The 26,531-nt window shown below is 43.4% G+C and overlaps 1 protein-coding gene across 1 annotated transcript; it reads left to right on the top strand.

Moving 5' to 3' along the window:
• Nucleotides 1-18,251: 18,251 nt before the first annotated feature.
• Nucleotides 18,252-20,985, top strand: LOC102889131 (mas-related G-protein coupled receptor member X2-like). The gene is made up of 2 exons (XM_006908137.1): nucleotides 18,252-18,262; nucleotides 19,992-20,985. The coding sequence occupies exons 1-2, from the start codon at nucleotides 18,252-18,254 to the stop codon at nucleotides 20,983-20,985; spliced, it is 1,005 nt and encodes a 334-aa protein (XP_006908199.1).
• Nucleotides 20,986-26,531: the final 5,546 nt, after the last annotated feature.

Genomic DNA, 26,531 nt, shown 5'->3' with positions numbered 1-26,531 from the left:
ATGCCTGGACAAATCTTGTGGCTCGGAGGGTGCAGCACTCTGATTGGCTGGGTCTGAGTCTTGGGTCCTGCCACAAAGTCGAAGGGTGATGTCAGCTCCAGGGAACCCTACAGACCGAGAGTGAGGATTGGGAGGCATTCCCAGAAGAGAAGGGAATGGATGCAAGACAGGCAAAAACCTTGAATGTCCTCTCACAGGGTATTTATTTATTAGGTATTTATTAATGCCACTTGGAACCTCTGTTTCCTCCCTGATTGTCCTCACTGCACAGGCTTCTTGTGATGTGAAAGCTTTTTGACAAGGTGGGGATTATTCTTTTCACTGGTCCTTTATTATCAACCACCATGGCTCCTCCTCCTTCCTGAAGCCTTCCCCAACATCTTGGTCTCCGAATTCCTCCTTTTCTGACCTAGGCCACTTAACTTTTCATGTCATCCATTTGATGACTAATTATCAAGTGTATCTGAAGCAGAAAATGTACCTAGACCCTTGTCAAGCCCAACAAAAAATACTGCAATGACTCTCTCTCCATATAGGAAACTCCCCATGTGGTCAGCAACAAATCTTGCATTGTTTTCTAATTACTCTGTGTGTAAGTCTAATTTCCAAAACAAACTACCAGCTCCTCATGGTCAAGGCCATGCCTCATCGTTTTCTCATCTTGAGAGTACCAGTCATGAGCCCTTGGAAGTTGGAAGCCTTACCCCATATGCCCCAACCTTCTTCTTAAGGGACCCCCATGCCCCCAGAAGCCAGAACAGCCTTCCTCTTTGCTACCTCACACCATGTGCCTTGCTTCCTACACCATCTCACCCTAGGGCCCTTAGTCACCATATCATTGGTACCCTCACTCCGGCTTAACAGTGACTTCCATCTTCGGCTTCTGAAGTCATTGGAGCTGGCTGTCCTTTGGATCAAGCCATTTCCAAGCTGAGGAGGAGAAGGATCCTTCTCTGGCCTGCATCAGACCATCTTGCAAGGACAGAAACAGAGTGGCAGCTTTGTGATCTACTCCTTTAGTCGACAAATATCTTCTGAGATTCTACCACTCTATGCCCAGAACATGTGCTGGGGAAAGTGGTGAATAGGCAGGCAGAGTCTTCTTCTCCAAGAGCTCACAGACCAGCAGCAAAGGCTGTTGGCCCCTCACCCAACCCTGGGAGAGCGAAGCTTTTCATGCTCCATAGTGACCCCTTCTATCCATTCTTGGGAACAGGAATGAAAGGAACCTGGTACAAGTACCCTAGATGGCTTGGTTATGGTGTAGGGTGGATAGAGAGGGAAGGAGAGGAGTGGCCCTCGTGATGAACAACTCAAAATGGCCCTTCTGTGTCATTTGTCAACCAGGTCCCTGGACTTATCATATGGACCCAGCCTCACTCTCTCCTCCTGCCGCCAGAGAGGTGTTGGGGCAGCCACAAGCCACAGACTGGGACAACTTGGCTTTGGCTTCAGCCATTCATTTAAGGCAGGCATCAGGGCTCTCCTGGGTGGGTCCTGAGCCCTTGCTGTTTATACCAATGTGCCCAGAGTGTATCTGCAGCAGGTACGCTCTGAAACCCTTGCTTCCCTTACAACTTTCATGTCACCTAGCACAGGTCCATGTACTGGACATCAGCCCAAAGGACAACTACTGGATAAGTCTAAAGCGAAATGAAGCAAATCAAATTGAACTAAGCCAAACTGAATGGCCCTCTCTTAGGCACTAACAGACAGAAGTTGATTTTTTTTTAAAGAGGAATATTTTCTGCTCTTGAGAGAACAGCCTTGAACTCTTTCTGAAGGTGAGCATCTCCTCGGTGTATGTCTTCTCTTCTCTCCTTTGAACTCAGGTGAAATTACTCCTGGGATCTCAGTTCTGTACTCTCCACCCCGACCTCATCTTTCTGACACCAGTCTCTGTCTTTCGTTTCTACACAGGAGGGGGCGGGGCTCTGCTAATGAATGTTTGAGAAACTCTTTGAGATCTTGGATGAAAGGCACCTTATAAAATACAATTAAAAATAATAAGGGTAATTGCTAGCTGAGCTAGTCCTTGCCAGATAATTAGAGAGTTTTCTTCTGGCAGATTCTGAATTTGTGCAGAAACCCATGGGTTCAAAAGGCAAAACTGATTTGAGATTTCAGGGGCCACTGTTACGCTTCCTGCATTCACGGATCGTGAAATCTGAGGAGCATCGCATCAGGCCCGAGCTAGAAAGGATCTTTGAAACCATCTGTCCAGCCTCCTTGGTTTGCAGATGAAGCAGTGAGGCTCAAAGTTGCACAGCGAGTGTGGGGGAGCTACAACTCTGGAAGTCCAGCCCCTGGACACTGCAATTTGGGGTCTCCTATCACCACTTCTAGTCAATAATGCCTCCTTTCCAACAATCTCCGCATACTGGTGACCTTCTGTTGCACAGTAGAGCATTGGAATGAGAGTCAGACAGAACTGAATTCAAATCTCAGCTCTGACACATGTGAAAGACAGTGGCTGGCAAGTAAGCCTCGGTAAAATGGGTATAATAATACCTGCCTCACAGGGTTGCTGGGTGGAGCCAGTGGGCGATGCACACAGAAGCACCTGCCATGGAGCATGTGTCCTATCAATGTTACTTGAATAAATCTCAGCAGTACCAAGGTTTGACTTATAGTCTTTGCTTCATATCGCTATGTTTGGTCTGTATTTAATGAGTTACCTGTTATGTGCCAAACACTGTGCTTTATCACATTTAATCAGCATCACATCCTCATGAGGTTGGCTGTGCAAAATTGAGGGTTCACAGAGGTTAGCTAATTTGTCCAAGGCCAAACAGCTGAAGAGAAGGCAGGACTGGAACCCATGCTCTCAGCCACTACACACACCGCCTTCTTCACAAAGAGGCATGAATATTGTTGTAACCGCAATGGAGCCTCCTAAAGATTTTCTGCTGTGATATAAGAGAGGAGGGATAGAGGGGTGGGGACCAGTTGAAGTCTAAAATGATCCACTGGAGCAATTTTATCTTCGAGATTATGAAGATTAAACTCTTCTCCTTATATAAGATTTATTTATTCTGAGGGTCTACACTGATGCACGAAGTCAAATAATCTCCCCCAAGAAGGGCAGTCAGTAGCTGTAGCTGAATTTGGAATCAAGAAACCTAGATTTGGGTCCTGGGTCTGTTCCTTAGAAACCAAGGGCCTTTGCTCAAGTCCCTTAAGTTCTCTGTCTTGGGAGTGTCACGTTCCTGGTCTGTATACTGGGGATGACATGTCCCACTTTACCCCTTACATGGGGTCTTCAGAGGCTCGAATGAGAAATAACACAGAAGTACTTTGTCAATTGCAACCTTTTGTACAAATGTAAATCCTCGCTCTTACTGATACTGCTTAGAAGATTTTCAGCGTGAAAAGGAGGTGGTTAGAAGTCCCAGGCCAATGGACTTCAGGAGGACTGACTCAGCACACTTGGCAGGCATGGGACAATACACATTACTTGTCTTAAAAAGTCAGTTCAGAGTATTCATAGCTCTGAGCCCAGATTATTTGGTTGGAAGGGCATTTTAGGGGACCAGCCCTTTGAAATTCAATTGTAAATATAATAAATTCTATTTATTTCAGGTTTCAATCTTTAGACCCGAGATTGGAACCTACTGTGTCACATTCTGTACTTCTGTGTGTGTAGAAGAAGCCAAGCCCATGTGACAGACCACAGGGTGAGGCCTGCAAGGAGGGAAAAGCTTCTGCAGGAGTCATAAATCGCTCATCAATTTCTTCACAAATTTCCTCATCAATCAAATACCTCCCAGAAACTGGAAAAACCAGGACCGTATTCTTCTGACTACCATGCTCAGAATGGATGACTGAGTCATCTTTTCCAGAAATTTCCAGGGTTGGCCAAAAGCATGACAGTGCCTCAGACTATCAGAGCCAAAGGGAACTTGCAAGTCACCCTCTACCAGCCTTTGGGGCTTCTGGAGAGACAAGTCACCTAAATCCCTAGTGATGGCTGCTCGCTCCCTCACGTCGTCAGACATTCTCCAGCCACCACCTGCCTCTATGGGATTCTCCCAGCCCACTGGGCTGTCTCCTCGGCCCAGTGTCTCTGGCTGCCCTGCACTGATCCTTAGAATAGAGTCAGAATGGAAAATGGCACTTTGAACTGTCATAGCAATCTAGGAGGTGGTTAGAGTTCAGGGTATTAAAAGGAAGTTTCACAAGGAAATGTATTTGAAAACCTGATGATTCATTCCTGGGCCACGTGTGAGCTCTGTGATTTTTACTTCTAAGCATAGCAAGTAATCGTGCCAAGTGGGCTCCAGCACTTTTGAGAGGATTAGTGGAAACCCTGTGTGTCCTGAGGAGGGGGCATGGAGTGCCCGCACTCCCACCACCCCCACACCCCCATCACCCCTCTTATCCTTCTCTAGAACATTGATGCACTCCTTTCTGATGCCAGGTGGCTGGGCCTAGCGCAGCGGTCCCCAACCTTTTTGGCACCAGGGACCAGTGCGCCTATGAGAATCTAATGTCTGATGATCTGAGGTGGAGCTGAGGCAGTGATGCTAGCGCTGGGGAGAGGCTGCAAATCAGATGAAGCTTCGCCCGTTCATCTACCACTCACCTCTGGCTGTGCAGCCTGGTTCGTAACAGGCCACGGACCGGTGCCGGTCCATGGTCCAGGGGTTGGGGACCCTTGGCCCTAGCGGGCTGAATAGGAGAATGAGGCAGCAGAGGCCTGACTCACAGTGTCTGGGTTCCTGGTGTGTTGGACCTCCTTTTGTCCCCATTTCATATATCCTAGGCTCAGTTTTTTAATTTGGCCCTTTGCTGTGGCAACCAGCTATACAACAGCTGCACAGAATATCTCTTGCTCTCTGACAGCTACTCATTAGTTGTGTGATCTTGGACAAATTTCTTAACTTCTCCGCATCTTAATTTCATTACCTGAAAAAGGAAGATGATAATGATATACCCATTTCATGTGGTTGCCGTGAAGATTACGTAAGTTAGTAAATGTAAAGTGTGTATACCAGTGCCTGGCACAGATTAAGTACTATCAGAAAGACGTTGCTATTATTATTGTCATTACTCTGTCTAAGGCTTGGTACTAGAGGAGAGTGATCAGGCTTCCTAGCGCCGAGTCTGTTTAGTTAGAGCCTGACTTGCCATGGATGGGCGTTGACTTCAGCCCTTGGGTTTTTAGAGTGGGAGTGGCGCAGGGAGAGAAAGAACTACTATTTCTTGAAGGATATTGTGTAGGAAGAAGAGGGAGGTATCAGTGAGGTGCTTCTCGGTCCCTCGTACCTGCCCACAAATGCTGCAGGGTATCACCTGTCAGGGCTCCGAGAGAAAGGTGGACCCTGGACACTGCTTCCCTGATGTACAACCAGGGGCTGGGCTCTGAGTGGGGTGGGCAGGAGGTAAAGGGTCTGTTAGAAAGAGCACTGGGCCAGGAGTCAGGAGATAGATTTTAGGTCTGGCTCTCTGCACAAATTTCAGCACCCAAAACAGGGCCTGTGGGAAATGGTTCTCCATCAATACTTGTTGAACAGATAGATGAATGAACCAATGAATGAATAACACAGTCCCTGCTCCCAGGGAGTTTCCAAACTAGAGTACAGACCTATAAATATCAGTATAGAGCAGCATGTGCTGTGTCAAACCTATGGGGCAGAGCACAGGGGCAGCAGCCGAGGAAAGCACCCCGTGACCAGGATGTGTTCCAGATGGGAGCTCAATTGGACCTAAAGGGGATTCCAGTAGGCAGAGAAGAAGAGCACGGGGCACGAGGCCTGCATGCACATGAGATTCTTGGCAGGGAGGGTTTAGCAGTTCAAAGGTGTATGAGAAGATAGTTCTAAAACATATTCTGCTCCATCAAGCCCTTCCCCTCCATTCCTTCAAAGCAAACTCCAAATCGTACAGTTATCTAGAAATTGGGCAAAAGCCCAACCCCAAACACTGGTTTTCTAAAGTCCAGTCCCATACAAGGAGCTGCTTTAGTATAGAGACCTGTCGGCTCCCAGGCCCCACAGGTCTCTACCCAGCAACCACAATGAGGTATGGGGCCAACCAGCCCTCAGAGAACTGCAGGTTTAAGCTGAGCCCAGGTCTGGGCCTGGACCTCTGCCCAGGTTTAAGCCGAACCCAGGCCTGGGCCTGGACCTCTTCCTTGGCTGCCCAACCCGCCACCCCGGTGTTTACACACACCCTCCTCACCCACCTTCTCCCCTGGCCAAATCCCATTAACTCTCTCCTCCCTACCCTGCCCTGGCCAAACACTGGCAGAAGAAGCTGGAGCAAACCAGACTGGCAAGCTTTACCAGGTGGCAGCTGGGCCTTAAGAAACCCAGGAGAAGAGGGTGACATGGGGGTTGCTGTGGCTTCCTGAAGCCAGAAAGTCACAAAGAGCTGCTATCTGCTGGGACCTGAGTGTCAGTGAGTCTCACTCTTCTGCTTCTCAACAAATGTCCCTGTGAGAGTTCAGAGAATTATACCCACATAATGACCCTTTCACCTTTATAAGGCTTCACAGTTCACAGCCCATGTTTACACAAGGTATCTACTCTAATAGAGCCACAGCAACAAAAGTGGAAACTGGGCCTCACCCTCGGTCACACAGCGGCGGTTGTTAAGAGCCAGATCCAGGCCACTGCTCTCACCAAAGACTCACGGTGACTGACAAGCACTGAGTAGCTTCAGATATTGCTGGCCGTGGGGTGCTGAGTTTCAGAACCAAGCTTTGGAGGCCTTGTGGAAGTCTGGGAAAGGAATGGGTTAATAAATGATGAAAAAGATCACATTATTGCCAGTCATAGGGTTTTTACCACTCACGACAATTCTATAGGCAGATGTCACCGTTTCACAAATGAGGAAACTGCAGGGTTAGTGATTAACCAACTCAACTGGTAGTAAGGTTAATTTAGTAATCCTGTTAGATGGGGGGTTTGAGACCAGCAATGACCATCCCAGAGGTTAATTTCATAGACACTGCCCTACACTGGCAAGAGTATCTGTCCTCATTGCCATCCATGAATAATCATCTAGAAAAAGCACGTGTCCCCTTCACTATCTTACTTTAAACTGGACCTCTTCCTAAACTTCATTGACATGGGCCCAGAGGTTACATGATCCCCACGATAATCATTGACTGCCACCTAGTGGTACTATGTGGAATGTCCCTTCTATCCCTTCATCTGATGTAATACTTCAATAACCAGAAGCCAAAATGTTAAAAGCTTGCTTTTTGTTTTTCCTTGCTTCAGCATCCCCAAGAAAAACTACAAATAGATGTTATTCCTATTTTCTGGATGATGAAATGGAGACCCAGTGGAGTTAAGCAGCTTAAAGATCTTGAAGGTCACATTGCTTGGAAGTTAAGGGCCAGAATCCTGAGCATCGTCTACTGAAAGTGTGACCTCAAGTAAGACATTGTATCAGGTGTTTTTGGTGGACAACTAACCATCTCTGCCACAAGAACAATTTTTTCCTTGGATTTATTTAATTAAAAGTTTCTCCTTTACCATTTATCTCCTATGTTAGCTCTACCATACTTCAAAATTTGATATTTGAGTGAATCTGTTTCTGGGCTACCTTTTTTAATCTACTGGTCTATTTGTCTACTTCTAGGTCTCTACCATAGAGTCATAAACAGTACAGCTTCTTAGTAAAGTGCATATATTTTCTCTTTATGCTTCTTTTCCAGAAGTATATTATCTATTCTTGATGTTTCTTTTAAAATTCACAAATTAGCTTATTAAAGATTGAAATAATCCTATTGAGATTTTTATTGAAATAGCACTGAATATAAAATAGAGAAATTTTTTTAAAATTCATATGTTTCAATGTTAAAATTTCCTATTCATGAACATGTGCTATGTCTTCATTTACTTAGGTCTTCTTTAATGCCATTCAAAAATATTTTAAACTTTCTCCACATAGGCTTCTACGTATTTCTTATAGATTTATTCCTAATTCCATTTTTGATATTACAAATAAATCTCTTAAAGTTGTTTTAAATATTTTCTACTCTTGGATTGGAAGAATCAACATAGTTAAAATGACCTTATTGCCTAAACTGTTATACAGATTTAATGCAATCCCCATCAAAATCCCATCAGCATTTTTTAAAGAATAGAACAAAAATCATCAGATTTGTATGGAAGCGCAAAAGACCCCAAATTGCCAAAGCCATTCTGAGAGAAAAGAATAAGACTGGAGACATCACTCTGCCTGACTTCAAATTATACTACAAAGCGACAGTAATCAAAATGGCATGGTATTGGCAGAAAAACAGACACACAGACCAATTGAACAGAATCGAGAGTCCAGAAGTAAACCCATAGTTATATGGGCAAATAATTTTCGACAAAAAAGTCAACTACATACAGTGGAGAAAGGAAAGCCTCTTCAATAAATAGTTCTGGGAAAACTGGAAAGCCACCTGCAAAAGAATGAAACTAGACTGTTTTCTATCATCACACACAAAAAATAACTCAAAGTGGATTAAGGACCTGAATATAAGCTCTGAAACAATAAATCACATAGACAAAAACATAGAAACTAAACTCATGGTCCTTGGACTTAAAGAGGATTTTATGAATTTGACCTCAAAGGCAAGAGAAGTAAAAGCAAAAATAAATAAATGGGACCACATCAAACTAAAAAGCTTTTGCTCAGCAAAAGAAACTGTTAACAAGTTAAAGAGACAACCATCTGAATGGGAAAATATATTTGCAAGCAACACCTCCAATAAAGGCCTAATATCCAAAATATACAAGGAACTCATACGACTCAATAACAACAACAAAAAACAAACAATCCAATCAAAAAATGGGCAGAGGACGGAGAAAAAGGAACCCTCCTACACTGCTGATAGACTGCAAATTGGTATAGCCACTATGGAAAACAGTATGGAGGGTCCTCAAAAAACTCAGAATTGATCTACCACATGATCTAACAATCTTTCTACTGGATATTTAACCCAAAGACTTGAAAACCCATATCCAAAAAGATATTTGCACACCAAAGTTCACATCAGCATTATTCACAGTGGCCAGGACATAGAAGTAACCGAAGTGTCCTACGATAGCTGACTGGATAAAGAAGCTGTGGTACATATATACAATGGAATATTACTCAGCCATAAGAAGAGATGAAATACTGCCATTTACGACATGGATGGACCTCGAGATAATCATGCTAAGCGAAATAACCCAGACAGATAAAGTTGAAATCACATGATATCACTTATATGTGGAATATAAACCTAAAAGTAACAAATGAGCAGGAGAAACAGAGACTCATGGACATGGACTATAGGCTAGTGGTTACCAGAGGATAGGAGATAGAGGGAGTGGGGAGGTAGATGGGGTAAGGGTGCTCAAATATGTAGTAACACAAAGAAATCTAACCATGGGAGGTGAACACACAGTATAAATATATATATGCCTTACTGATAAAGTGTACAGCTGAAACTTATTGGATTTTAACCAATGTCACCATTAAAATTAATTAATTAATTAATTTAAAAAAATTTTACTAATATGTAAAATGTAATTAACATTTTTATAATAATAAAAATAACTTCTATATTCATCTTGTGACGATTTTATATAAGTACATTATCTCTCTTTTGGTTAGTGTATGCCTGATGAATCTTTTTCCATTAATATCTCACAAATAGTGAATAGTTGGATCTCAATAGATTACATTCATGGCCTAAGAGAACTAGTAAGGAATAATGGGGGGCACTGCTGTTCACACAGGACACAAGATAGATCCAAGTCTCACTAGACTAAATATCCATCCATCATTTGATGAACCCGGCTATGCTGAGGGGTGAAGAGAGCCGCCCACAGGGATAGACACATAGCAGCCGATGAGTTCTGGGGCTAAGCGACTGGGTGACCAGAGCGAGAAGACAGCAAAGAGGCAGCACTGTTGCTGACAGTCAGCAAGGTGTTCAGGTAGAGCGTACAGGAGAAGGTGGCATGAATGGCATGAGGCACTACAAGGGCAGTTTTGATCTAAGAGCTCATAGTTAAGTGGAGAAGATAATACAGGGAAACAGGGTGCCATCAGTGGAGAATAGAAATGAAGAGGCCCAGTCCGTCTGACACCAGACCACAGAAGGCAATGACCTGAGTCAGAAAAATCCAGGCTTAAGATCTGTAGAAAGTCATCAGAAGGGGTCCTCATTATAGGGTTACAGTGGTGACCCTAGGCCAGAGTGGCTAGGTCAGGGATCGCCTATCTATTCCTGGACATCGCTTAGAACATAACAGATGTGGAAATGCACCAGAATCTTTGTACGTCCATCTTCACAAAGTATATAGGAGGATTTACAAACATGTGACTTACTAACATCTTTTGCTCATAAACCCCTGGACCTATAGATATCCCTGACTCAACTCCAAGGATTTGGCCCTCTAGAGTCAGCAGGGTTACTGGGACCAGCTCTCCCCAGTGCTTTTCCCCTTTGCTCTCACACTTTTGCAACCAAAGAAACAGATGCCCACTGCCTCCACTCCTACATGCTCAGTTTCCCTACTGGGGCCTGGCATATGGTAGGTATTCTGTTTGTTAGCTCATATTGACCCCGGTGTACACTCTGGAGCTGACAGCAACTTCAGGGAAAGGCCTGACACTGGGACCCCAGCTCTGGCTCCAGCAGAAACTCTCCAGAGACTTGTAAAGCCCCGCTCCTTCTGTTTCTCCCATGGTCCTCACATATCTCTGAGTCCCCCAGACTGAGCTGTTAGGAAAAGAATTGGGGCCTTAATGAGGACGGGAAGAGATCATCCCCTCAAACTGTTGAAGATGGTGTGAAAACCTGGAAGTGGGGGCATGGAGATATAAGTGACAAACAAAACCAAGGACACGAAAAAGAAAAGCAGAAATAGGGCCACGCAGAGATAAACAGAGGGGACAAAGACAGCCAAAAAAACACAGAGAGTCAGAGGCGGGTAGATACACAAATAGGCAGAGAGAGCCACAGAGAGAACTCTATCCGGTAGGGAATGGTGTGGGCAGAGAGCAATAACAGAAGGAAAGAGGCTTCTTGTCATGTGTCCACTAGGATCAGTCAAAGCAGCAGTTTGGCTGTTAATATCTTTCAGAATGGACCAACCCAAGGACTGGTCCTAATGCCTCTAGAGGTCAGCCTCAGACAGTGCCCCAGCATCTCCCCGGAAACACATTCCCTTTTCTGAAAAAGCTGAGATTATCAGCCATAGTTTCCACCTCAGCAAAATCACCCAATGAAGGAGTCAAAGGGAGGGTTTTGTGGTGGAGAGGGTGCCCTGCACTAGGGAAGAGCCTAGAGTTATGTACCCAGCAGTGTTTGCTAACAATTGAACACGATCATATCAAACAAGAAATATCAACCAGAGTTTCCTCCAGTTAAACCAAACCTATTAACTATACACACACATCATCTCCAGGATGTAATTTTAACAGGTACTGCAATTTTTGCCTGTGATGCTCACTCCTTACCAAGTGCCTAAAACAGTGCCTGGACCAAAGTAGACATTCAATAAATATTTGCTGAATGAACTTATATGATGCTTGCCAAAGAAATTCCAACTCGGAAAACTAGAGCATTGGTTCTTCCCAAATATTTCATTCCTAGAATCTCCCCAAGCCCACATCTCATGTTCCCTAACAGCAAACTGGAAGGGCTGGCAGATGGAAGGACACAGCATGAAAGAACAAATAGAGAGAAAGGAGCTGGCTCTCCCCAGTCAGATGAACCTGGCTGCAGGCTTCCCTCACCACACAGCTGCTAGGAGCCCTAGAACTTCTGTCTCCATGGTCTCCTGACTTTCGGAAAAACCTAGCCCTTTTCAGAAGGTCAGTTTGACCTTAAAGGCAAAGGAATGGAAAGAAAAGAGTTCAATCAGCCTTTACCTTCCTTCTCCTCTACGCTAGTGGAAAGTCATCTCAGAGCTGTGTGAAAGCAGGAGGTCCTTCCTGGTGCTCCTGACTCCAAAATGAACTTCCAGGCCTCTGGCTGGGGAGAACCTTGTAGAAGTTGCTGCCTTATATGGTATCATCAAGACTCTGAGAAGCCGCATGATTTCCTTCGCAAGGACTGCAGGCAACCATAACTCAGTGAGAAGGGCACAGTGCTCTCACGAAGGAGTTCCTACCTCCTGCCCTCCACAGCTCTCTCCAACTAAACTCCTCTTTCTCTCCCTGAAGCCTGTGGCTGTTCTCCCCTCCATCCAGCCAGTTCAGACTAACCTTGATCCATTTCCTCCAGCGCCCCATGGCTGGGCCACCATAAGTCAGGCATCATTCTGATCACACAGCCATAGTCTTCCAGCCCTGGCCAAGAAGAGATAAGAGACTGCGAAACTCACTTCCCAAAGTCATTTTTATAGAAGGGATCCTGAAACTCAATGACTCTACCCCCAACCCCAGCGTATTCTTTTTCCACTTTCTCAGACTCCCTGTGATTCTCTATGTCACAGTGGCCTGGTCCCCCAATCCATAAATACACCACTTCCCCAAATTGTACAAAAAGCGAGAAACTAATCTAAGGCAACCACAGATGAGTTGTTGCTTTTTACATGTCGGGTAAATTTTAAAGTGGACTTTATCCTGTTAAATATTCTTTGTCTTCATTTTGTTTTGCTCTTGTACTGACAGATGTGTCTAACAGTTAAGCTTGAAAAATTCTCTGCCCAGAATGACTTCCCACCCATACCTCTCCAAGTCACCTATCAATCATTAATTCACTCATGCTTTCAGACGCATATGCATGCACTTAGAAAAATCACTGAGCAATGGGTAAGGCACCGTCCCAGGCACTGGGACTCAAAGACATGTTAATTATTCTCAAATTGCTCACAGTGCAAAGGGAAAGAAATATGTCCTCAGATGCTTAAAGTACCGTGGGATAAATGCTTTCACGTGGACATATTTGTAGCTGTGTGAACAAAGGAGAGATCTATTTTAAATTAGTTTTGGCAGAAATGGGACATTACTGGTTCAAATAACTGAGGCTGCAAAAGAAGCTGGTTTCAGAAATAGTGGGATCTAGAGATAAATGACATCACCTGGATACTCCCCCTTCCTTGGTTACTTTGCATCTACTAGGCTTTCAGCTGCTGACGACGGCCACACGGAGTGGAATGGGAAGAAGCCCAGACACAGGCGTGAGCAAAACCCTCGCAAAATAGATTTGTGCAAGCCCATGTAGTAAAATCAGCTACGCACACAAACACGTACACGCATACTCCACACAAAAAACTGTCCTTCCCAGGGACTTTCTAAATGGCACTGCCCTGCACTCTCAACTCTAACGGGAAAAAATTGTAATACAAATTTTTGTGCTATGGAGAGGGACCTCAATTGGTGAGTATATCACAGTGATGAAAATAAGAGCTTCTGGGAACCATTAAGGACGTGATCAATGAGATTCATCCTAGGATCAAGATCGGCCTCAGAGAGAGCCGTGTTTGAAATCTCCACTCTCTTTGGTACACAACAGTCCCAAGAGGAGAGGAGACAATAAGGGAGAAAAGCATCCCCAGGCACCAGGCATTTCTTAGTTTTAGATTCATCGCAGACGAAAGAACAAAAAACAAAAAACAAAACTCTCATTTTGCAGATGAGAAACTAAGGCCAAACAGTTTTCATAATTGATAATTATCAAATTGAAAACATACTACTTATTACAAAACACCATAAATAGTTGAAAAATTTGTGTGTCTATATCAAAGTATTCATGCAATTGTTTCTATGTGGAAGCATAATTAGAGGCTTACATTCTCATCTATATTCCATATACTTTTTCTCTGGGCAGCCCGAGTGACATTTCTAAAGCACAGAGCTAATCAAGTTACTTCCTTGATTAAATTCCTTACATGGATCCTCTTTGCTCTCAGAAGGAGATTCGTATTTCTTATTATGGCTACCAGCCCTACATGATCCAGCAGGGAAAGAAGATAGAGTTTTAGAACAACCTAAAGGAGAGAAGTCTAACAGGAGTATCCATAAAAAGTTGGGACCTCAAGACTCAACCTTTCGTGTATTTCTCATTAGTGAAAAGTAAAACCACCAAGAAATTGCTTGATCAAGCTTGGCCCTGGGTGAAGAAAAATTCTCTCTCTTGAGAATTTATAGCCACAAGTCAGTATCTCATTGTGGTGTGGTCCAAATTAATAATATAAAAATTGAATTTAAAATTTGGTGGATGGATTAAACAGAAAGTTAAACACAATTAAAAAGAGACAACTAACCTAGAAGATACATCAGCAGAAATTAGCCAGAAACCTGCCTAGGAAACAAAGATATAGAAAATAAGAACAAGAATTTACAGGTATGAAAAATAGAAAAGGAAGCTCTAAAATACAGTGAATTGGACTTGCAGAAACCAATAATAAATATCATCGTAAGAGCTAACAAGTGTATAATACATAGTATGTGTCCCTGCTCTAAAGTATTATATAATGAACTCATTAATCTTCACAACAAACCTCTAACGTAGGAAGAATATCATCCCCATTTTAAAGATGAAGAAACTGAAGCATAAAAGAGTTAGCACAGTTGTCTGTGGCCACATAGAGATGCCGCGCAGCCTAGCTTTGTGTTCTTCATCACTATGTAATATTTGAAGAGGTAATCGCAGAAAATTGTCGATAAATATTAAACGACCTACTCCTGAAATCCAGGAAACTTCACAAACACCAAGCATGATATGAAAAAGAAAACCACTAGACACATACTGGTGAAAGTGTATCACATCAAAGAAAAAAGAAAGCTCGTAGAAAGAAAAAAGACAGATCACTGCAAATGAATGGCAACTTGATGGATGGCCAACCTCACAATGGGAACACTGGCAGCCAAAGACAGTGCATCTTCAGTGTGCTGGGGGAAAGGAACTGTCACCCTACAAAGTTATGTCTGAAAAGAACCTCTTTAGAAAACGAAGGTGAAACTATGACATTTGCAGGCAGAGAAAAATATGGAGCACTTACCACCTACACACTCTCCCAAGAGGAACCCATGAAGAAGGTGTTTTGAGGAATGGATATGAGATGTGAAATGGGAAGGTGAGCAGAAACATTGGTGATTATGGGAATACATTGGAACAAACCTGACTATTTAAAACAATAATAACTTTAAATTCTTGGGAGAAAACAGAATCAAAATTAAGACCTGGAGCACACACAGTAGGTTGGGAAAAAGGAAACAGAGGCCAAAGCGTCTAAGGTCTTGGTGTCGTTCGTCAGGAGGACAGACTTCTGGGGACAGTTGTAGGGTTTGTCTGCTGCACCGAAAAATGTCCAAGGCACAGGAGGGGAGGGGCTGCTGCAAGGTGCCGGTTAACCCTCGGGTCCAGGTTCAGGGCTGTGACTACAGTGAGTATCTAGGAAACAAGCTGCTCATTCCCTTATTTGTTGCTAGGCTTCTTCCTGAGTGATATGTAGGTGATACATACACATCTATATATACTACATATTGTATTAGTATTTTGTCCAAACTATGCATTATAAATATTTCTTCAATTTGTTGTTTCACTTGCTGGCAATGGCCTTTTCCATGCACCTTTTTCTTCACACAAAGGCGAGATCAGGACTGCATCAGCTCAAAAAGGGCACCTTTTTTAAATCTGCATAAAGGCGTTAGAAGTGAACTTTTTTATGGGTTAAAAATGCTGATTGCCTTTCAACTTTACATAAGTCTGTTAAATAACTATATTAATCACCTGGAAAATAGACATAGAGTATAAAACCTCAACTAAATGGAGGAGAAAAAAAACACCCTCCGTATAGCCAGGGGCTTTCTGAGCAGAACGATACTTCTTATTGTGCTCCCACTTTGATGAAATCTCTAAAATGGGAAGGTCTGGAGACCTGTTTCTGGTAAGATGAAGGTTTGAAGGCCTGCTGACTAAACTTCCGGGGTCATGGCAGTGCCTCCTACCAAAGTAGGTCTGCGTGATGAGTCCCCTGTGAGCAGCTTCCCTTTTGGGGCAAAGTTTTGCTTGGGACTGCCAAGCACGTGACAATGCCGCTTTCCTCATGCCCTCCCCAACACAGTGTACTAGGCCTTACGGTATTTGAAAATCTGAAGGTGAAAGTATCTCAGTGGAGTTTCTCATCTCATTACCCTTTCTCATCCTGAGTATGTTTTAGCATTTTCTTTGTTTGTTTGTTATGTTTAAGTAACATGGATTATCTAGGAAACAAGCTGGTCATTTTTTTATTTGTTGGTAGGCTTCTTCCTGAAATGTGTAGGTGATATATACACATCTATATATACTACATATTATATTAGTATTTTGTCCAAACTATGCATTATACATTTTTTCAGTTTGTTGTTTCACTTGCTGAGGATGGAAAAGAAGTTATTTTAATTTTTAATAGTTTTTTATTCGATATTTTTGTTTATGGTTTCTGTATCATGACTAGAAAGATTTTCTCTAATCCAAGGTTATGAAATCATTTTCTCATGTTTCCTTTTGAAATTTAACAAGGTCTAAAACATGACGTATGATCCCTGCTATATTTTACTCTGGATGGCTTCCAATAACATTTATTAAGTAGTCCATCCCTGCGCCTTCCCATTTACAATAGCCCCTTCATCATAAACTGAATTCCATATGCACTTATTTTGATTCCTGAGAATTTCTACCCTGCTCCATTTATCCCTCTGCCTCTTTCATGTCAACTTCTCGTCTTTTTTTTTCGCTGAAACTTGAGATTAGCCACTAATATCTGTTAGGGCTGGCAGGTCCTCATTGCTTTCTCCAGAAGTAGTTGAGGTTACATTTTGTTGTATCTTATTTCCTAAGTAGGAAAGCTATTGTTGTCCTTAGAGGAATTTTGTAGCCAGCCATCTTTCTGAGCTGTCTTTCCCTGTGGTGATCGTCACTTGTACTTCTGAGGTTTCTCAGATGGACTATCACACGACCAGCCACTCTCTCCCAAACCCACTCTTTCAGTCTCCCAGCTTCAGCACCCCCTGGAACCACACTTGTCCAGCTGGCAAAGGCTCTGTATTGCAGATCACAGGATCGATTCTTAATCTTCCTATTATTCAGTCTCTCAAGTTGGATTGGGACTATCGCTCACTTCCATCTTCTAGAATCAGTTTCTCAGTTCAGTCTCAGGACTCTATCCACTCCCCAAACCCCACACTACCCTTCTGTAGCTGCTTCCTACTGCATTGTTGGCTGCGTCCTCCTCTACTTCTAGAGGTCTGGAGGGTGCAGAACTTAATGCTGAGTCTCCAAACTCTTCTTCATCAACACTCATTCCCAGGGTGAGCTCACCCAGCTCCTCGGGAATACACGAGCATAGACCTGTGTGCTATGCGTCATTGTATCTTCCCTGCCTGGGACAGTGCCTGGCGCACCGTAGGCTCACGGTAGTGTTGAGTAAAAGCAGAAATGAGTGAATAAGTCTTTTTGCGTGTTTTAAATGCTTCATAGTTAAGTCTTTAAAGAAAAAGACAAGAAAAAGACAAGTACTGCAGCATAGGCACATAAAGGAAGTCGTAGTAGCTAAGGCTGAAAATACTGGTTGCCCCTAGGTCATCTGAAAATCATCTAGCTAACAAATATCATGAACAGAAGGAGGAAGGTGACAGATGGTGAGTGTAGTGTGCTAAATTCCTCATCTCTTATAAGGGAACTCAATATACCCGTTGTTGATATTGACAAATCGAAACTAGTAATGTAGTTTTATTATGCAAAGCTATACTATCATTTGTAAAAGAGTTAAGAACGGAAACTGTAACCAATGGTTACTATTGGGGAATGAGATTACGAGAGACTTTACATTGCGTTTTATACACCGTGGTGTCTTCCAAAATAAGACTAATGTACATATATTACTTCTGTGAGTAAATATAAAAAGATCAGGTGAGCCATGCAAGGCCCTGAATGCCACACAAACTAGTCTTTTGCTACAAAAGCCCACATTGCCTGGGCTTCCTGCACAGGCTCACAGTGCCAGCGAAAACCTCCAGGACAGCCATTCCTCACAGGGAGGGGTTCCGTATGAGGAAGGATGAGAAGAGGCCACGATAAGGGATTGGAGTCAGGGCAAATGAGAAACATCTCGTGAGGTCCTTGTCTCACGCAGAATCTCGTGTACCCTTCGTCAGGAAATCACAGGGGCTGTTCCCCATTTTGATAAGCCCGTCTTGGTCACCAGGTTTCGCTCCTGCTCCTGTCGGCATCTCCCCTCCAGAGGGTAGAAAAGCGTTCTCTGCTATTAGTCACTCCTGGAAAAGCTCTTCCTTTTCTACTCCCCACCTCCAACGAGAAGATGGCGCTAAGGTAAGAGCTGGCTCTCCCAAAGGTAGCACTGTTTTCTCACTCTTAGTCCACATGCTCACGATGTCGATTTGGGGGTGGGGGGGGGGACAGGGGGCCATGGGCATCCATCAGCAGCAGTCAGGAGACATGAAGCTCCCTCACGGAAGCTCTGGATGCTGGTAGCTTAAAGTTTGGGAAAGCCACCCGGGGCCAACCGGGTCCTTCCTGCTTCACGGTTGTTGCTTCCCAAGCTAAACTGCTGTTAATAACCTTAGATTTCACTGATTAGCCAGCTGTTCAACGGGGTTCTTTGTTTCTGTGTTCTCGTATCTGGCTTGTCCCAGCAGAAAACACAGGGCACAATCGAATGGGGTAATTGAGGAGAGTTTAATGAAGGGACTATGTACAAAGGTGTAGGCAAGACTAAGGAAAAATCTATAGAAGATGCAGAGGCCCCCAAAGAAAAGTCATAATAGGGAGCTGTATCCGTTGCCAGGTCTGAAGGGGAAAGGGGAGAAGTTACCACACGTCAGGGAGGGCTGTTGCTGTAGCTGTAGTTGTCACTGTGACTGTAAGAAAGGCCACCAGAGAGGTCCTTTGGTAGAGTAACACCGCCACTGCTGTCTCACAGCCTGGCAGCGAGACCCAGGGAGGTTAAAAACCCTCAATCCCGCTCCTCCTGCTCTCCAGTCACCTGTCAGTGTCTCCCTTTCACTGAGCAGGACCAGGAGCCAGAGGGAAAGCGAGCCCATCGGTGAGGCACAGAGACGTCTCCTCCCGAAACACAGAAGAGGTTGGAGAAGATGGAAATGACATTCGATGTCATAGGAGAAATTCTATTTCCTTATAGCCTCCTCACAGTTGGTTTTCCTGGGACTTTCTCTCTCTGTCAATGAAATTGGATCAATTTCTCATTGTTTGACTATTTTGTTGCACCTCCCTATCTGGTATTATTTTTTGGAATAATCTCTCAGCATCATCATAAGTGCCTCGTGAATGAAATGTAGTTTTTTGTTTTGTTTTGTTTTGTTTTAATGTAAGAGTCCACAGATTTTTATGAATATTTCAAGTTTATAATTTTGAATGTTCTAGAAAGAAATACATTATAAAAGTTGCTCCTTAAACTGTGTCCCACACACAGAGCTGGGCACTGGGGCACACTAGTGGACAGGAGAAAAGTACTTCTTGTCTTCATAAAGGTGGAACACTGGGCCATTTCTAGCCCAAGAGGACTGGCCATAACCACATTTCTCATAGCAAGAAGTCGTGTTCCCTACATGACCCTAACTCATGATCTTTCTGGTGGATGGACACCCTCAGTCACTGACATAGCCCACAGATCATGCCTTGGGCTTCCAACTTCCTGCCCTTAAAAAGAAATCTCAGTACCATGGCAGAAAGAATGCTGAGCTCAGAGTCTTGTTGTCATCCCACATAACCTGTCGAGACTTTTCTTCTCTTGCCTGCAGGGAACATGTCATGGCCAAGGACAGTGAGTAGAGGTGTTTGGACCATAGAATATTCCTGTGTCAGTAATGGGTCCATGTTGCCCAGGCTCTAGAGTCAGAGAAAACTGGGTTTGAATCCAGGTTCAAGACTCAAGGCTGTGTGGTCTTTGGGAAGTATCTTAACCTTGCCAAGCCTCCCATTCTCTCTTCTGTAACATGGGGATGGTAATTCCCAGGTAGCAGTGTGGCCCATGAGAATCAGCAATCCTACAGCAGGTGCTCAAGTTTTGTTTCTGTTCTAGTGGCACCAGTGAAGGGTTCCTGAGCACGAATCCAACCATCACGCCAATGAACGGAAGTGACCATGACCTTCTTCAAAATTTCAAGACAAAGATACTGATCTCGCTGACGGTCACCATTGCCCTGGTTGGGCTGGCAGGAAACGCCATCGTGCTCTGGCTCCTGGGGTTCCGCGTGCCGAGAAACGCCTTCTCCGTCTACATCCTCAACCTGGCGGGAGCCGACTTCCTCTTCCTCTGCTGCAGGATCTTACTATCCCTGGATGAATTCATCACCTACTTCCATTCCGACTCCATTTACATCTCTGGCTTTTTCATGACTGTTTTCACCTTTGCCTACATCGCAGGCCTGAGCTTTCTTACCATCGTCAGCACCGAGCGCTGCCTGTCCGTCTTGTGGCCCATCTGGTACCGCTGCCGCCGGCCCAGACACATGTCAGCTGTCACGTGTGCCCTGCTCTGGGCCCTGTCCCTGCTGCTGAGCGTCCTGGAAGGGAATTACTGCGGCTTCCTCTTTCGGAATTTTCACGAGGATTGGTGTCCAATGTTTGATTTCATCACTGCCGCGTGGCTGATTTTCTTATTTGTGCTTCTCTCTGGGTCCAGCCTGGCCCTGCTGACCAGACTGCTGTGTGGCTCCCAGCGGGTGCAGCTGACCAGGCTGTATGTGACCGTCATGTTAACGGTGCTGGTCTTCCTCCTCTGCGGCCTGCCCTTTGGCATCCACTGGTTCCTCTTAATCTGGATTCCCAATATTTCAGATACGCTTCCCATTTATCTTCACCGGATTGCGCTCGTCCTCTCCTGTGTCAACAGCTGCGCCAACCCCATCATTTACTTCTTCGTTGGCTCCTTTAGGCAGCGATGGCGGAAGCGGCGGCAGACCCTGAAGCTGGTTCTCCAGAGGGCTCTGCGGGACTTTCCTGAGCTGGATGATCGTGAGGGAAGTCTTCCTCAGGAAACCCTGGAGAAGTCGGAAGGCAGTCTGGTGTCCTGATTCAGAGTCTTGCTTTGTTCAGACAGATATGGCTTTGAGAGCCAACTTTGTCCCTATTAGTTTAGGAGGTGTTCTTAAGTCTCTCAGCCTCTGGGTCCCTTAGTTAAAATATTTAACATTAGAATCCTGCTGGTGAGCATTAAGTGGGGCATTAAGTGCCTGTTAAGCACACAGTAAGTGCAGTGTCTCAAGGACTGCCCTACCCGGGGCCTTCGCCCCTCCCCCATGGGAGCTCTGCCAACTCTGGGTCCAGGACTCTTTCCATTTTTTGAAGAATTCTACCTTTGGCAGAAGCTGAAAGTGGTGCAAGAAAAGTCTAAATTTCTTTAACCACTGAACCTGATAGAAACTAAAAGAGTATTACATTTTTGACAAGTTTCTGTAGTCACTCTCCTACAATCTGTCTCCATAAATTAAAAGAATTAAAGTTCAATCTAGCCCCAACGAACAGTCCTCTTGTATTTGGCAGGCTTTTAGAAAATCTCCCTAGCCTAATAAGTGTTGATTGAATCAATGAATTAATGAAGGGATACGTGATTTTTAGGTCAAGTTTGTGCTAAATTACCATCTGCCAGATTTGAGTCGCCATCTTTAAGTTATTGCTTTCACTGTTTTCAATCTTTGTGAGCATGAAGTTCAGTGTTATAACCAGATAGATAAATCAATGTCAAAGTGTGTGTAAGCTTCCAGGTAGGTCGTCTTCCTATGTCTCATTTCGCATACCCTCCAGGAGAATCCCACGTGCTCCTTCCCTTTCCTACCCTTCGCCTGTACCCTGACTCTCCCTCTCTGGGGGCTCTCTAATCCTCCACAGCAGGTTTCCAATGGGTCTTACTAGACTGTGTTCTCCGAGGACAAGATCTATGTCAGATTTGCCTTTTGTTCCAAGGAGCTCTTAATATTATTCATCTAATTATAGAAAACTATTTTTAAGTCACATATTCTATAAATCAATATATTAAATTTAAATGTCATATCGTTAAAACCTTTTCTTAACAATGAATAATTAACAAAGAGTTATTGCACAGATCATAAATTCAATGAGTTTTGGCAATAAATACACCAATGGGACTCAAACCCCAATTATGACACATTTTCATCACCTCTGAAAGGTCCTTCATATCCCTCCCAGTTATTTCTTCTGCCAGAGGCAACTTCTGTTCCGAATTCTGTCGCCAATTCCCTTTGCCTCGCTTTTGACTTCATATATTTAGGATCATGACATGTACTTTTTTGTCCCTACCTTCTTTCACTCGGCACAATATTTTTGGGGTTTACCCATATCATGGCACTACATATATCAGTAGTTTGTCCTTGGTATAAAGGCTGAGTACTATTTCATTGCATGGATGCACCACCGTTTATTTATCTGTATATGTAACATTTCCATTTGGGGCGATTGTGAATAAAGCTGTTATGAACATTCTTATTTGAGTGTTTTTCTGGACATATGTTTTCATTTCCCTTCTATAAATAACCTGGAGTGAAATCGCCGGGTCGTCGGAAGATGTATGCCGAACTCGATGAGACACTGCCAAACTCTTTTCTAGAGTGGCTGAGCTATTTCACATTCCCACCAGCAACATGTGCAAGTTCCAGTTGCTCCACATACTCCCCCAAAACATGTTATTGCCAGTCTTTTGAATTTTACTTATTCTAATGAGCATAAAAAGGTATCTCCTTGTGTTTTAATTTGCATCTTTCAAATGACTTACGAAATGCAGCATTGTTTCATATGTTTATTGGCTACTTGGTTTTTTTTTTAACTCTGTTTAATTTTTGCCCATTTTTATTAAGCGTTTCCTTTTTTCATCATTTATTGTAGGAATTTTTATATATGCAGAATGAGTCCTTTGTTAATTACGTGTATTGTAAATATTCATCCAGTTAGTGGTTTGCCCATCATTTTAACAGATTTTATTTTTTAGAACATTTTAAGAGTTAAAGAAGAATTGCGCAGACAAGATCAAGGCTTCCTATAACACTCCCTCTCCCCGTACCCTTTTCTCCACACAGTTTCTTCTGTTATTAACATCTTTCATTAATGTAGAACATTTATTAAAATTGATGCACCCACATGGATACATTATTTTAAACTGAAGTCCATAGTTTACATTACAGTTCACTTTTTGTGTCCAATGCATTTGACAGATGCTAAATATCATGCATCTATCTTTACAGTATCATATAGAATAGTTTTTCTGCCCCAAGAATAAATCAAATATTTCCATATACATCTTTTCTTTCTTTCCTTCTTTTCTTCTTTCTTTCTTTCTTTCTTTCTTTCTTTCTTTCTTTCTTTCTTTCTTTCTTTCTTTCTGTTTTTGTTGTTGTTGTTGTTGTTGTTGTTGTTGTTGTTAAACTGCTTGGTGTTCTCTGAGCAACTCGAATCTACAGGTTGATGCTTGTCAATTCAGAAATCTTTTGGCCACTATTACTTTAGATGTCTTCTCTTCCTTTCTCTCTTTTCTCCCCCTCTGGTATTCCCATTACATGTATGTTGCACAATCTGTAATAATCCACAGCCCTTGAACATTCTGTTCCATGTTTTTCAGTCTTTTTTTTCTCTTTGCTTTTCAGTTTTGGAGGATGCTATTAACGTGTCTTGAGGATCATGATTCTTTCAAAGGCTGTATCTAGTCTACAGATGAGCCCATCAAAGGCATTCTTCATTTCTGCTACAATCTTTTTATTTTTAGCATTTTCTCTCTCTTAGAGTTTCCATTTGTCTGCTGCTATTGTCTATCGGCTCTTGCATATTCTCCGCTTTTCCATTAGAATCCTTAACATGTTGATCACAGTTATATAAATTTGCAGACTGATCATTCCAAATTCTTGGCCATATCCTAAAATTTTTACATCTTAAATGGGAAGTCAATTGATCGTGTCATAAACACTGATAAATTAAAAAATAGAAATTTTTGTTTACTATTCAAATCTATAACTATAACGAAGAAAAGAAGGTCTAGGAAAAACTGAAACAAGTTGTTTCTGCTAGAGAATAGGACTCAAGTAGACTTTTACCATTTATTTGATACACACCTATGTCAACTGGAAAGAAAATGCAAACCTGCATGTATTACGACTATAATAAAGTAAAAAGGCGAGACAGACCCAGAGGGCCTTGAATGACAAATAAGGAGGTTGTGCTTCATTCTTAGTTATAAAGCCTCTCAGCTCAGGCTCACTTTGCTGGGCATTGCTGCCCAGGTGCACAGTTGGCAGCAAAAGGCTCCAGAACAACAATCGCTTGCAGGGACAGGTACCAGATGGTGTGGAGAGGGACAGAGGTTGAGATATGATAGGAGTAGAGTCAGACCAAGTGTTGAGAAACATCTCCTGAGGGATCCTGACTCAGAGAACTCCACACTCTCATTTGCAAACAGGTCCCTGTGCAGGAAATCACAGGGTCTGTCTAGCACCTTGATAAGCCTCCCTCAGGAACTAGGCTTCACCCCTGAATCTGTCTCAAATTCTGAGTTCAATTGAAGATTTTTCTCAGATGTTCCTCCCGTGATGTGTCGACGAATCGTGAGGAGCCTCAGGCGTGGCTTCGGGAGAGCAGGGCTGGTATTGGACCTGCTGTTCACGATGTGATCTCAGGAAAATCTTTGGCTCTTTCAGCATCAACTTCTTCCTATGTTAAATAAGGATACTATAATAGATGGTGTCTAGGTAACATATACTAGATGCTAGGGAAACAATAGTCAACAATATTAATTTTTAAAAAAAAACAGACATGTCTAGGCATCACTGAGCATTGAGTTTAAAAATGGAGACGAAGAAAACAAAGATACACACACTTAAAAATTAGAGCTATAAATTGTGTTCAGTTCCATGAATAAAAAGCCCACGGTGCTATAAGACAGCACAAAAAAGATTGTGGTTTTCCTCCATCTCCTCATTAGTCCAATCAGGACTACAGGAAGTAAAAGTGATGGATAATTCAGTCCTCGATGCCACCTCTGCAGCCAGATGGTCCTGCCTTCACCTACCCTGACACACCTGCCCTGTGTGTGTATTGGCCAGTCTGGACTGCTTGAGCCTATTCAGAGGCCAGAAGGGGCTCCTGGGCTCTAGGATCTGTTCCCAGCTATTTCCCACCTACCTCTTCTTTTATATACTGGATGGGCTTCACTTCCTTGTTACTTACAAAATGTACCTATGCTAGTTTAATAAAACACACAAGTGAATTGCCGTTTTAGATTTGATCCTTGGAGTTGCTTCTTCCCCCCACAACTCCCCATGCGTAATGAACATGCGGAGAAAAGCATTCTCCATCTACATCCTCAACCTGGCGGGAGCCAACTTCCTCTTCCTCGGCCGCCAATTCATAGATTGCCTGAATGCACTCATCATCAATCTTCTATATTTCTGTGTCAACTATCTCTCTTCAGATCCATTGCCACATCTCTCTCTCCTTCCCAACCTTGCCTTTTTCTCCTCTGAATTGCAGAGAAATTAAATTTAGTCCTGAATTTCTCCAAAAATTATGTACTTAAATCTTCTAGTTGCTCGCTAAAGCCATATACTGACCCTCCCTGGGTGGAGACATTATAAAGACCATCATTCGTTTTCTATGCAGGCATAAAGAATTCTTTGAAACACACCAAAGCTTTTCACAGATGGAATAATGAGCAATGACATTTTCCTCTTTTCTTTACATATGTGTTTTCTGGTGACTGATTTTATTAAAAATTTTATATTACATTGAATTCAAATTTTTCACTCCCCTTAGGATCCTTATCTATTTATTCATTTATTTGTGAATTAAAAAATTCTTGACTACCCCATTGTGACACAGAGTTAGGCCCCAGGGACACAGCAATAAACAAGAGTAAAGCACTTTCCGTCCTCATAAAACCTACACACTGAGCCACTGCTAGCCCAAGAGGCTTGGGCATCCTCATATCAGAGCAAGATGTCACGGTCCCTTCATGACCCTAAATTATGATCACCTTTCTCCCTAGCGGGTGGACCACTCTCAGTCAGTGAGATTGCCTTGGGGCTTCTGACTGCCTGCCCCTGAGCAGAAGCCATTGTCCCAGAGCAGAAGGAATGCTGCACTCAGAGTCTTGTTGTCATCAACACAGCCTATTCAGACTTCTGTCCTCTGGCCTCCCGCAGATATGACATGGCTTAGGACGGTGAGCAGAGGTATTCAGACCACGGAATAGTCCCACGTCAGTAGAGCGTCCGTGTTATAGTAGAGAGAGCTCGGGCTTTAGAGACAGAGAGAACTGGGTTTGAATCCAGGTTCCAGGACACAAGGCTGCGTGGTCTTCCGCAAGTATCTTGATCTCTATAAGCCTCCATTTCCCTCCTCTGTAATTTAGGACAGTAATTCCCACATAGTAGGGTGACCTTGACAAACAGTGATCATACAGCAGTTGCTTAAATTTTATCTGTGTTCCAGAGACACCAGTGGAGGGATTCTGAGCACAGCTACAACTGTCAGCCTGGGGAACAGAACACATGCCAGTGAATGGAAGCGACGGGACCTTTCCTAAACATGGCACGGTGACCCCGATCCGGGGGTTCCGGTC

This window comes from Pteropus alecto, unplaced genomic scaffold (genome assembly GCF_000325575.1).
Source record: "Pteropus alecto unplaced genomic scaffold, ASM32557v1 scaffold71, whole genome shotgun sequence".
Lineage (NCBI taxonomy): Eukaryota > Metazoa > Chordata > Mammalia > Chiroptera > Pteropodidae > Pteropus > Pteropus alecto.
The sequence above is the reverse complement of the archived record's forward strand: the minus strand, read 5'-3'. Positions and strand labels throughout refer to the sequence as shown.